The sequence below is a fragment of the Lactuca sativa genome, chromosome 6, assembly GCF_002870075.4.
Source record: "Lactuca sativa cultivar Salinas chromosome 6, Lsat_Salinas_v11, whole genome shotgun sequence".
Classification (NCBI taxonomy): Eukaryota; Viridiplantae; Streptophyta; class Magnoliopsida; order Asterales; family Asteraceae; genus Lactuca; species Lactuca sativa.
Window position 1 is genome coordinate 54,097,627 of NC_056628.2, and position 14,034 is coordinate 54,111,660.

Consider the following 14,034-nt stretch of genomic DNA (forward strand, 5'->3'; position numbering starts at 1 on the left):
CATCGATTTATCGGTTATGGTTGTTCAAACTGAGGATGGGTTTGGTGAATTTTTGGGGGCCTTAGTGGTCATGTCAGTTCGGGCTTGTCCTTGCTTAAGGTAGTGCCAGTCGAATCGCAAGACTCAAGAACAAAGCAATTGTGATGATCGACTTGAGGATTGTACCCGGAGGCTAAATAATTGGTAGATATATTGGGATGTCACTATCTTGAACATGGGCTATGTTCTTACAGCTTTCTGTGTTTGTAGGAAAGGGAGAGAAAACTTGTGAATTTTAGAGTTGGGGTGTAGACCCAACATGGGCTAGATGGTTGTGGTTTTTGGCGGCAAGTGTGGCAGTGTGGAAATGCACAGGAGGATTCTTATGGTATGTTTGTCTTGATATGTGATCAAGGGTCTGCTTTCTTTGAATTTAGTTAGGTCATGTGCTAGTTGATTGCTTCAGGTGATCAAGGGGGGTGAATTGGGAACGCCAACTTTTATTGTCTCTGATGTATCCCGACTATGAGACTGATGCCTCTTGTATTTATGAAGGATTCTCGCGATGAATCGATGGTTGGGGATTTGTAGACGAGGTGTGTGGTAGTCTAATTGTTTCTAGATAAAGAATCAGTGTTATAAATGGACTGTTGGAATTATTGATTGTGTATATGCATGATATTCTTGATGTTAGAGGTAGCTATGATTAGGAAGATATGAGGGATCCATCTAAGATTCAAAATCTCTTTGAGTTTTATTGGTCTTTATCTGGAAGATCACCTTGCGTTGTGTTATACACTCCAAGAGTCGGGGATAATATGGATTTGGTTGAGCCGATTTGAGATTTGGTTTGTTTGCAATGCTAGTTAATGGTAGTTCGAACCCTATGTGGGGGAGAATTGGGTATTCTGCTTGGAGGGCCATTGACATGTTCAAATTATGGTTTTGGTATAATAGGTCACATGTATCTACACTTTAGGTATGCGAGATTTTAGTTCAAGATTTGATAAAAACAGGGTGCAGGGAAAGTTGCCATAAGATGTATGTGCTTAGGAATGCGTGAGTTGTCTTTGCGGCAGGAAGTTGTTAAACAACAAGCTCGTTTTATCTAGTGGTGGTTGGGTTGAGGCGGGAGGCCAACAAACCATGAATGGTTGGGTTGATGTGGTATTGCTTCGTGCGGTAGACCAACAAACCCATAATGGTTGAGTTGAGGTTGTAAGCCAACAAACTCAGGAAGGTTGAGTTAAGGCAATAAGCCAACAAAATCAGGATGGTTGAGTTAAGGCTATAAGCCAATAAAATCTGGACGGTTGGGTTAAGGCCATAGGCTAACAAACCTTATTTGCATGTATTATACTTGTTATTATCATGTGAAGTATTTTGGGGGAACTCACTAAGCTTTGACTTGCAGTTTGATTTTATGGTTTCAAGTACATTAGTGATCGCGACAAGGCGGATATATGATTGTGCACATCATCCTTTGATATTTGATTGATAAATGATTTTGGGATACTCTGATTAACAATTATGGCTTTTGGAACAATATTCTGAATGATTTATGGATTATCAAAATGGTTTTAAAAAAGAAAATTTTTAGTATGATTTTGGAACGTTACAAAATATATGTCAGCTAATAGAAAAAGAGGCCTGGAAGAGGTTTTGTGGAAAAAACACCTAATTCTAGAAAAATGCCAAAATAACCAATTAGTCTATTTTTCGAGTCTAAAAGGTATGTCTTCACGATGCTCAAATTCCGATTTTAATATGTCAATAGATATCAATAACTTCTTGTTCCACAATTCCATATAAGAGAATCTTCATTGGTAAAGTTATATCACCACTTAAAATTGTTGTCACCTCATTATTCATTAACTTTAACCTCTAACTATATTACATTTCCAATGATTAACCTTTTCAAGTAGTTTTTTTATTAACTAATCTATCATTATCTTTTAAAAATGTTATACAAAACCCTCTCATTTTTTTTTGGAACGGCGGAAACAAAACCCTCTCATTTAATTAAACATTTTTTTTTAAAAACACACAACATATTTTATAGATGTTGAATACCACAAACAAACAAAAATAAAAATAAAAATATACCTAGGCTTTATTCTATAAATGTAAAATAAGAGAATTTGTTTAACACATCCTAGTTATAAAAAAATTAAAAATATTATATATCATTATAAATTTATTTTTCATAAATAAAATGTCATTAGACATTTGATAGTACAGTAAATAAATAAAAAATGTTTTATACTGAAAATATAATTAAAAGGTAAAATGAAACATAAGTAGAAAATGAGGGGTTTTGATAGTATTAAATAAATAAAAAATGTTTTAAGCTGAAAATATAATTAAAAGGTAAACTGAAATATAAGTAAAAAATGAGGGGTAAAATATACAAAATATAAAAGTATATTACTGATTAATATATATTAAATGGTCAATAAAAAATTAAATAAATTATGTACACCGATGAAGTTGAGTGATTATTAAAAATAGTTATATCTCATAAAAAAGTTATCCACCCTTTAAGTGTAAATCAATAACTTATTCCATTGTTCAATATAAATAAAAAATGATGGATTTGTTTTTAGTTTTATATAATTAAAGAAATAAAAAAAATAAAAATAAAAGTGTGTTATTACTCGAACTAACTTTATAGAATAAGGGAAAAATGATATGATGATCACATAACATTACAACAATATCGTATACTATGATATGACACTCACCATCATAAATGTAATGATATTAGGGCGGTGGGTGCGATGATAGAAAAAGGAAGCGTGAAAAGGAACCATATCCAACTATACAACACTGCCAATGTGGTTTAGGGGGTGCGGAGGAAAGGTGAGGGGAGGCTACCCTGACCTTTCTCTTCTTCTGTGATTGACCAACTTTTTTTTTTCTTTTGCAGTTTATTTAATATTTATTAAATTATGTATATATTAAAAAATTATAAAAAATATATTAAAATTTATGATTTATAATTCTCTAAAAAAATATAATATTTATATAAAATATATCTTTTAAAAAAAAATTTAAGATAGGCAAAGACCGAAATTTTTTTTTCTGCATTTTGAAAATAAAATTGAAAAAGCGAGCGACGAAAGATAGATAATATTAAATGTTAACTAGTTTTAAAAAAACAATCGTGTGTGAAGAAATTGCACAGAAGAGCCAAGAAGAGGGTTCCTTTGAAACAAAAGGACAACCAATAAGGGTACCCTGGCAAAAATACTCAAACAAAAGGCACCACGAGTTCATTCTCCCCCTCACAATGGAGTTATCACTCTCATCTTCTTCCCTTCGAATTTCTGGTTCATCTCCACATTTCAGAAAATTTACCACAAACACCAAATGCAAATTCTACGATACAGTTTTCAAGTTCCCTGACAACTCTACTCTTACAACCAACTTCTACAGTATCAAACGAAGCTCAAACGTCGTTTCGAACAAATTCCCAAAGCAATTCTCCATCACGGTATGTTCAATTCCATCGATATCTTCGTGGATTTCTTATATTTTGGTGAAATTCGTCTTTAGATTTTCGAAATTTATCAATTTCACGTGATCGCTACTGTGAAGTTCAAATTGTGTATCGCGTTTGAAGTTGAATGAAGTCCAATTGAGCTCATAAAATTTGGGAATGGTGGGAGTAACAATCAAAATTTGCTTAATTAATTTTTTTTAATCGTTACCTATTAGCTCTTGCTAATTTTACTTTTCAGTTGCCAATTGCTACTTGATTCTAAGGTAGGATTGAATTCGATTTTGGATTCCCGTTGCCATTGCATTTCGAGCTTTCGAAATTAAGCATCAATCCATCTCAGTTCTTCGAGAAGTTACTTATTTATAATCTGATCTTCATCAACAGGCCTGCAGTCAAGTTGGTGCTGCTGAATCCGAACCACCATTAAAGAAAGTTGCTGATTTCAAAGACGCATTCTGGAGATTTCTTAGACCCCACACAATTCGCGGAACATCATTAGGATCAGTGTAAGCATATATATCATCAAACAACCTTAATCACAAGCTTCAAAACATCAAAACTAAAACATCTTCTCTCTAATTTTCTTCATAGGTCTTTAGTAACAAGAGCACTTCTCGAAAACCCAAATCTCATCAAATGGTCGCTTTTAATCAAGGCATTTTCCGGCCTAATCGCTCTGATATGTGGAAATGGTTACATAGTCGGCATCAATCAAATCTATGATATCGGAATTGATAAGTAAGCATTGTATCATTTCATAATTGTCAATTATTAACATAGTTTTGTGGTTTATTACTTGATTCTGGCTTTGATTTTTCAGGGTAAACAAACCCTATCTACCAATTGCTGCTGGAGATCTTTCTGTTCAATCAGCATGGTTTTTAGTGTTATCATTTGCAGCACTTGGTGTTCTTATTGTCGCCATGAATTTTGGCCCTTTTATCACCTCCCTTTATTGTCTTGGTCTTTTTCTGGGCACCATTTATTCTGTTCCACCATTTCGCATGAAAAGATTTCCTGTTGCAGCATTTCTCATCATTGCCACGGTAGTTTTTCTTACAATTCTTTTTTTTTTCAATAAAAGTATATCAACCTACTTTATTGTCTAAATCTTGAATGAAATATGTAAACTCTTCAGGTGAGAGGTTTTCTTCTAAATTTTGGTGTATATTATGCTGTGAGAGCTGCTTTAGGACTAACATTTCAATGGAGGTTATAAATTCTTGCTTTTATGTAACTCTTTTTTAATTGTTTTTTGTACAAAAAAAAAAGTTACATTAACTTTTTCCTTTTTGCAATATCTTTTTTTCTTGAAATGATTTCAAGATTCAATTTTTATGCAGTTCACCAGTGGCTTTTATCACAACATTTGTGACATTATTTGCATTAGTAATCGCCATTACTAAAGATCTTCCTGATGTAGAAGGTGACCGAAAGTAAGTTTTTAAAATTTAAAACTGTAATATTTTTTTTTCCATTTCTTTTGTTTTTTTAATTGATTATGATATCATTTTCCAGGTTTCAAATTTCCACTTTTGCAACAAAACTTGGAGTAAGAAACATTGCTTTATTAGGATCTGGGCTTCTTATGATGAATTATATTGGTTCAATAGTGGCAGCATTCTACTTGCCTCAGGTGAACACTTTATATCAAAATGTCTAAAATAACTGAAAAGGGCAAAAATGTCTTTTTACATGGTCCAAGGACCAACAAAGCATAAAGGTTTCCATAGTTGTCTAAGAAAAATGAGAGTTTAATAAAGTAACAGAAATTTAATATTTATTTTTTCTGAATTAGAATTTAAAATTTTAGAATAATGGCTTTATGAAAAATGCAGGCTTTCAGGAGCAGCTTGATGATACCATTACATACCATCTTGGCTTCCTGTTTGATTTTTCAGGTTTTTATTTAATCTATTTAATCAATTTTTTATTTTTTCACCTTTTAAAAAAATAAAAATTAAATATGGATAACTTTATTCAGGCATGGGTACTTGAGCGTGCGAATTACACCCAGGTAACATATACTTGTTGCAAAATTCCATAGATTCAGTGTTATTATGCTATAATGACTTGTATTTCATGCATTAAAAGTTGTACCTTTTGCTAGACTTAATTTAACCACTTTTCAATTGCAGGAGGCTATAGCAGGGTACTACCGTTTTATATGGAATTTATTTTATTCAGAGTACATCATATTTCCTTTCATCTGATCTTCATGTAATCATATGAGACTTCAACAAAAGTTGACTTTTTTTTTTTTTTTTTTTTTTTTGCCTCAAAGAATGATGAAAGTTGACTTCTTGTTAGTCTCAATACGTTCTTGATCTTTTTTCAAGAAATGTTGTAATGGTATTTGACAAAGAGTTTATACAGGTATTTATATTTAATAAGAGTGTAAACAAATCACGCATATGAAACATCAGGGGAAAGGTAAATAGGTAAATACAAACGATGAAAACATATACAAAGACAAGTTAGAAAAAGTAATGAAAACATATTATTACAAAATTTGATCCTAAAATGTGATTCCTAGTCTAAACTTTGATGACTTCTTGAAAATTCTTCTATATTCGCTAAAGAATAGCTTTTTTTCCTCCTATTACTTATTTCACAATTTTTAAACCCCAATCTCCAAAGAGAGTTTTTGGGTGACAAGCACACCTCAAGAGCCCTAAACTGTAACTCCGTAGGGTAGTCTCGTACACACCCGATTCGTGGGCCCACACCCGTTGTCCACCGACAGCTCAGCTGTTTAGCCAACTGAAAAGACTTTGTTTCTTTATGTGAATTAATCCTCTCCATAATCTTCTCCTCCGAAACCGGAAACTCATACCCTTCTTCTCCCGAATCAAAAAGATTCCGTTTGGATACCATGAGTTCGATACTTGACAACAGTTTTTCAGCTGTTTCATCATGATCATCCCCTTCATCTGAGGAGTGACTGGGTTCAGGTTCCGGTTTTGGTTCGGGTGTAGGGCCTGTTTGGGATTCTGAAGTTTGGAATGACAAAATGATGTCTTCTTTTGTTGGGATTTCAATTGTGGGGATCTTTGGGTTTGAAAATGGGGGACAAGTGCCCGACCTTTCCCTTTGTGGTTTGGAATCATTTCGGTATTTGGATTCGGTTTCTTCTGTAGCTCGAGAGAAATCCGGCTCTGATACACTATTCCGCATTTCGTATCCCGTCATTTTTTCATTTGGTACTTCTTCATCCCCATCTGGGCTTTTCTGTGAATTTTATATCATTAAATAAAATCTTATCTAGTCCACATGTAAATCAGGTATACAATGACTCACTGACATGTACAAGTTCAATTCATATTGGAAATTAAAACTCTCATACTGTAGCCGTTGAGACTCGAACCTTTTTGATATTATCTTGGTTTAAATTTTGGAAAAATAGATTTTAACCCGGATAAAAAGACATGATTTTTCGTATGAATATTGAATAATTATTGTACCTTAATAGTTTGGATATTAATTTGGTGTTGCTCAAGAAACGAAATGAAAGCTTCAAAATTTTCTTTGGTTGGGAGGTAATGTCCACTATGAGGCCACACAGCCTATCAGAAGAAATTAACAGTTAAGATACCAAATAACAGATTTCAGTCATCCGATATCATCAGATATCGGATGGATGATTGTGACCGGTCATCAGAATATCTGATGACCGGTTGAAATTTAGTTATATAGATAGACATGCCTTCAAGATACCGTCTACAACCACCAATCGTCCAGCAGACAATGTAGCACCACCAGCCAAAAAACTCGAATGTTGAAATTTGCCTTTAAGCTTCATCCCAACATATAAAATATTTGAAGTACTAAGCACAAATATCCATTTCACACCCGTGGGTTCTCGTGTATCAATAAGCTTCCTACTCAATTTATAAATAAACTTCCCGTCTTCCACTGTAGCTTCAAAATCCTCCCTTTCTATCTGAAAACAAAAAAAAAAAAATCAAAATTTTTTGTATAAAGAAAGCAAACCCGTGTAAATTTTTTATCTAAAAACTTACGGGACTTAGATACTTGATGCATTGTTGTTGAAGCTTTGACCTCGAGCATCTTTCAAGATTGACCTCTTTGCCCTCCCCTATGTCAAGCCTAACATTGTGTCATAAACTATGGAGTTTAGTTTAGTTTAGTAAAAGTCAACTTGACTTGTGTTTTTTTTTTTTTTTTTTTGGTTAGATACGATCTTACCAATAGAAAAAGGGTTGTTTACTTTCGCAATGAAGCCATTTGACATAATAAAAATGAAGATTATGACCATAACGGTGTCGTGGATCGATCTGTTTTTTACAAAAATGAAATTGAATCAATATATTTAATTATAAATAAAAAAAAAGATAAAATCCATCAAGATTGGAAAACTTACTGCTTCGAGCCAATGTTGTAAGGCTAGTTTACATGCCTTTGCATGGTGTGATAACCCTTTTCCAACCTGAAATTTTAGGTATAAACTTAGGGTAATGGAATGAGTCATTACAAGGATAATTTTATATACTTTACCCTAGAATTTAATATTTATAGAAGTAAAAAAATTAAAGATAGTAAAAACTAAAAATATGTACCTTTGCAGCTCGTGTTCTTGCTCTTGACCAACGTGAAACAGCAGTTTCTGGTTTTTCAATTTCAAAGAATGATACAGAACTACACTTGAGCACAGCAAAATCCAAGAGCTTCCACCTACATAATCAAAGATTTCAACTTGTAATCTATGCATAAAGATTTGTACCCATTGCAAAAAATTGAATAACTATTAACTAACCATCTATGTTCAACAAGTATTGCACAATCAGCTAACTGTCTTCTGGTTCTGAAGCTTTTGTATGTTTTCTGAAGCTTCAATGCTGCAAGATCACGATCCATTAGAGGCTCAGGCAATGGAGATTCAGGCCCCACCATGTTTGACTCTGTCATTTGACTTTCAAAGGTTTTTGCAGGAATGTGTTCTTCTTTTGTAGAGGAATAAACTGGGAACACGAGTTTCCATTTTACTCCCATTAAAGCTTTAAAAACCCTCAAACAACCATCTTTCTAGAATAATCGATTTCATCAATATGTGAAAATGGGAATGAGAGAGAGATATATATATTGTTGTTTGCATAAACAAATTGGGGTTTAGGTATGTTTGAGATCAGCAACCTGACACATAAAAGAAAGACATCATCAGAATAGATTTTTTAAGTGATTTTAGAAGTCAACTTTGAAGGTAGCTGTGTAGCTCATGAGTTAATAATGTTAGGTGAAACATCCACTTCTGTCCCCTACTGAATTCATATTAAAGTGCCACGTTAAATGCTGAATAACCATATGATTTGATATGGTAGGGCGTTTGAATGTAATACTAACAATTCGGAGTGTTTGAAGTGTAAGATGAATGAGAATTGAATCTAGCAATGAATAAGAACCCTAATGGACTGGTACTTAATTCACAGTACAAGTAGCTCAATGCATGATCAAAAGGTGATAATGCCAATTGGTAGACAGCTTTATAATGACAATTAATAGATAACAGATCTCCATTAATGGAGGTGGCGCCATATGCTCCATACATTCATCTAAGTAAATTCACACACTTCATTCATGATCTGGTTCATAATTAATACACAAAGCCACTAATATCGAAAAGCAGGGGATAATTAAAGTAATTGTCACGATCCATGAGCTAAAACGCGTTTTGATCACCGAATTTTTTTTTTCAATTAAGAATCCGGCAAAATGCAATGTTTTGAAAACCTGTTTCAAAGAAATCATTATAAGCAACAATGAGAAGTAAAGGGTGAATACATTATTATTACCTTGATGTGGCTATTATGGTGTAACCCTTTGATTACAAGGATTCTAAATCGAATGAGTCGGAAGAAGAAATGCAAATGAAAACGTTGAGGATGATCGTATTGGCTTTCTCTTACACACAGTTTTGGCTGAGGGCAATGTGTGTTACCTGCAAGTGGTATCTATGATCAGGAATGATTTAGGGCACACACAATTGAGACGATCTCAAATTGGAAGAGAGATGAAGGAATAGAGTGGTTCCAACTTCCAACCACGTGGCGGTGATGATGGTGATTTGGTTTGGTTGCAAGAAATTCAAACGTTTGGTTATATATATTTTTGGCTTCTACATCCATATTGCGAACATTTCCTTAGGGAAGAGTAATATGTTTTTTGATTTATAAATCTTTGATCATTGATTTTTTTCCGTATAGTTACCTCTTCGATTTGTTAAATTCTTTGATTTGTATGAATTTTGTCATGTTTTTTTAATATATATATATATATATATATATATATATATATATATATATATATATATATATATATATATATATATTATTTTTTTTTAGGACTATTGATGTTTATGTCCATCGCGATTTCGACTGTTTGGTTGTGTAGGTCTTGTGGTTTGGTTTAGGTTTTGTATTCTGAATGTCGTAATTTCTTCATAGGATATCAGATTTTAAAAATCTTTATATCCACGTGTTCGTTTTTTGAGTCTATACAACTTTCGTTGAAATTAATCCCGTTAAAATGTAATATATTTTTACTTTCGATTTTATTAAAAAGACATCCATACATTCATTCATAAAAAACGTATAGATATAAAGATCGTAAGTAAAAATATATAACTTTTTAACGGGAGCAATATAAATGAAAGTTGTAGTCAAGATCGCGATGAACATAAACATTAAAAGTCGCAAACATCTCATTAATGAATGTTTCACGTAAGATGTCGTGAGAAGAAACTTAAAGAAATCATTCATAAGTATTGAATGAGTATAAAAACAAAATTGACTTATTTTGCAACAAAAAAATATTAACGACTAAATGTGTACAAAAATATTAAGGACTAAATGTGTACAAAGTGAGAAATATATTACTCTGTTCAATCATTTTTATCGACTAACCTAGAGTAGCCGGTCATAAGGACTGAATGTGTACAGTTTAACAAGTTGAAGGGGTAAATACGGACGAAAAAACCTAATGACCAAATGTTTACAAATCAAAAATTATATTACTTTTTTAAATCATTATCAATTTCTTTTATCCAATTTGGAATTCATTATTTTAAGACAAAATTACTTAAATAATCCATCCAAAAATGTATTATTACATGTTCTTATATTTTTTTTTGTGGACAACGATAACTTTTTTAGAGTTTTGTACCAAAGAGTTGTGTTTTTAAAAAATATTTACCAAAAAGTGGTGGTTTGAAACTTATTTACCATTTAATTGATCTTTATGTATTATTCTCGAGTTCTACTTAAGGAGGGATATGGATGGAAATGGAGAAAACGTGAGGGATGTCGAAAGAATATCATGTTCCCGAGTTTCATTAATGGAAGAAAAATGAGTGGAAGGAAAAGATTTTGAAGCTATATTTTCCTTCCAAAATTGGGCGGATTTGAGAAGAAAGTGAGGGAAAGCAAAATCTTTAAGTTTTTTTTTCCCTCCTAACTCGGGAATACAAAAACTTAAAAATTTCCTCTCATTTATTCTCATTTTCTCCGAACCCAGAAACATGGAATAAAGAAAATTTTCCATCCCCTCCCTTTGTTGACAACTTCTCTTGACATTAATTTTTATCATGACAGAAGGTTCCTAGGAATTTATGAGAAACAAGACAGCTATGAAAAACAACAACAACAACATTCAGCCTAAAATGCTAAAAAAAGTCTAATACAAATAACAAAATTATGTTATAAATTCATACACAAAAACAATAAACATAAATCTAAAAGTCATACAAACATTTACACTTTAGAACATAAGTTTTAACGATCGTGTAAACCAAAAACATAATATATAAGTCTTAAAAACGTACAAACATTTACACCAAATAAACTAAGGAGCATTCGATGGATTGGGTGGATTGTTGGGACGATTATTACCCTCATATCATTTCATGAATTTGACCATTTCCACCATTTGTTTTTCTATTTGTGCTTGTCTTTCGGCCATTTCGCCATTTTTTCGGGCCAATTCGGCATGATAGGTCCAACTCCCGGACCTAAAAAAATGTTAAAAGAAACATACATACATTAGTAACATAAAAATAGTAAAAACAAAGTATATATTAACATTTTCATCTATTATAGCAACATTTCACTAATAAATGGAATGAGCTTAAATTTTCTCATTCACAATAACAACATACTTTTATTTTCTATCCATTATAGCATTTTACCTTTTTTTTTTCATAATATCAACATACTTTAATTGTTATTTATTACCAAAGACAATATACTTTTATGCTTTTTAAATAATAACAACAAACTTTATTTTATCCATTGTAGCATTGTATTTTTTTCATAATAGCAATAAACTTGAATTTTTTTTTATCAATAATAACAACATACTTTACATTTTTAATTTATCTATCATAGAAACATATCCGTTGTAGTTAGGGTTGTGTGACATCCCATTTTCACGGTCAGAAAAGACCGATTTGTTTATACTTTATTTTCAAATCAAAGTAACCTTGTAAAGAAAAGTGTTGTGGAATTTGTTCCCAGAAAAACATGATAAATATGTTATCAAAGCATTTCCGAAGAAACGTATTTTATTCATTTTAAAACTTTGGGATGTCATCGTCAATATAGAAACATAAGCATAAACAGAACTTACATTCATTTAAATTAGTGATTTACATATCTTTTATCTCTCGGTGTAGTGTAGCTTTATATCGACACCAGTTATACAAATAAACTCAGTGGATCAGGTTAGGAAACCTGGGGAGTACATAGGGATTTCAATCGCACAATGTTATATATATATATATATATATATATATATATATATATATATATATATATATATACATATTAGAACTCACAAAGTATACAATTTCACCATATATAAGCAATTCTTACCCCCACCCCGTCGATCCTCACAACAACACTATCCATACCCTCAGACCTTAAAATTTATCTTTTTTTACTTAATCCATACTCCTTGATCTAATCCATACTCTCGGATCAATAACTGTGTCCATTCCATACTCTCGGACTAGGGACAATTGTCTATGTTTAAATCCATACTTCCGGATTAATGACAAATAACTATGTTCTATCCATACTCTTGGACTAAGGACAAATGACTATGTCTTAATCCATGCTCCCGGATTAATGACAAATAACTGTGCCCAATCCATACTCTCGGATTAGGGACGAATGACTATGTCTAATTCATGCTCCTGGATCAATGACATAATTTAAAGTTCTATTCTCCGTGTATATCTAACTCGTACTCATAAGAAGATACTACCCAATATTCCTCATAATTAATTTAGATTTATTCTTTATCCTAAATCATCATATATTATCAAGTATGCTCTTTAACACGTATTTCAGGCAAAATCAAATATTTCACACATAATCATACATTTAATACTTCAATGAATACTCGTATTAAAATCATGTTCATGAAAGGGACTAAGCACTCACTTGTTAAGGTGGTGATTCCGAACACAGACAGCGCTTTGCTTCTTAAAAATAATTTCCTTCTACGAAACCTAGTATTATTACCACTAGGTTTTAGTCTAATATTTATTGCGACCACTTATTAGTCTAGATTCATTATTAACTCAGAGTCTACTTCATGATCTATCAAGTAAGGATCAGCCAGGCAGGACAATTGGGAGGCAGGACCATTTCGACATATAGCTTTTCTGAAATCCAACAACCAAACCCAACGTGACCATTCTAGACACCTCTCCCGTAAGTAGTTCAATCAGTATAATGACTTTGAATAACTGATAATCTTATTTATAAGTTCATAATAACGATATTATATTTAAATATAGGCTATATTTAAAGTAGGTTAGGCTTACCTTACTTACAGCGGGTTTTGCTAAAAACCAGGCTCCGCTGGAGCAGAGCTTCTGAGCCGAAAATCTCTTTTTCTCGGAGCCTTCGGGCGTTCCGGGGCTTTCATCTAGCACCTTGAGGTTACTAGGGATTAGACGGGTTTTGGGAGTCTAGAGAGAAGTTAGAGAGATAAAGAAAGACTTATGGTGTGAAGAAAATATGAATAATTCATCCTTTATTTATAAGGGTTTGATCATAGAGTAGGCCCTAAGTTTCGTCCGTATCTTTCGTGTACGAGATCCTTTTTCTACATTCCTTATATCCATGCGTTGGTAGTTACGAGCACTACAATTTTCATCCCCGTCGGCTAATTCTAATTCTATCTCCGATTTACAAAACTGTATCGGATTTATCGCGCTCGAAGAGTAGGGACAAAGTTTCGTCAATATCTTTAACATACGAGCTTTATTATCGACGTTCTTTATATCCACGTGTTGGTATTTACGAGTACTACAACTTTCATTTAGATCCCGTTGGCTAATTCTCATTCTATATGTACGGAACCCTTGTTACATATACTATAACTTGGTTGAGATTATTTATTATAAATAATTTCCATCAAAAAGTCATTTTTGACAATCATTGTCACTAAATTGACTAGCCCGAATCTATGGGCGTTACAAGTTGTGCATGGGTCGGTTTTGGACCCAAACCCAACCCAACCCATAA

General features: G+C 32.6%; 2 protein-coding genes across 2 annotated transcripts; one reads left to right on the top strand and one right to left on the bottom strand.

Moving 5' to 3' along the window:
* The first annotated feature begins 3,215 nt into the window (after window positions 1-3,215).
* Window positions 3,216-5,877, top strand: LOC111905349 (homogentisate solanesyltransferase, chloroplastic). The gene is made up of 10 exons (XM_023901043.3): window positions 3,216-3,475; window positions 3,869-3,990; window positions 4,076-4,222; window positions 4,305-4,530; window positions 4,623-4,696; window positions 4,828-4,920; window positions 5,003-5,120; window positions 5,323-5,385; window positions 5,469-5,501; window positions 5,623-5,877. The coding sequence occupies exons 1-10, from the start codon at window positions 3,272-3,274 to the stop codon at window positions 5,695-5,697; spliced, it is 1,155 nt and encodes a 384-aa protein (XP_023756811.1). The 5' UTR covers window positions 3,216-3,271; the 3' UTR covers window positions 5,698-5,877.
* On the bottom strand, window positions 5,700-9,637 carry LOC111905348 (IQ domain-containing protein IQM6). The gene is made up of 9 exons (XM_042895739.2): window positions 9,295-9,637; window positions 8,262-9,232; window positions 8,065-8,179; window positions 7,869-7,934; window positions 7,694-7,782; window positions 7,507-7,594; window positions 7,191-7,427; window positions 6,949-7,050; window positions 5,700-6,715 (listed from the first exon to the last, which is right to left on the bottom strand). The coding sequence occupies exons 2-9, from the start codon at window positions 8,495-8,497 to the stop codon at window positions 6,017-6,019; spliced, it is 1,632 nt and encodes a 543-aa protein (XP_042751673.1). The 5' UTR covers window positions 8,498-9,232; window positions 9,295-9,637; the 3' UTR covers window positions 5,700-6,016.
* Between the last annotated feature and the right edge of the window lie 4,397 nt (window positions 9,638-14,034).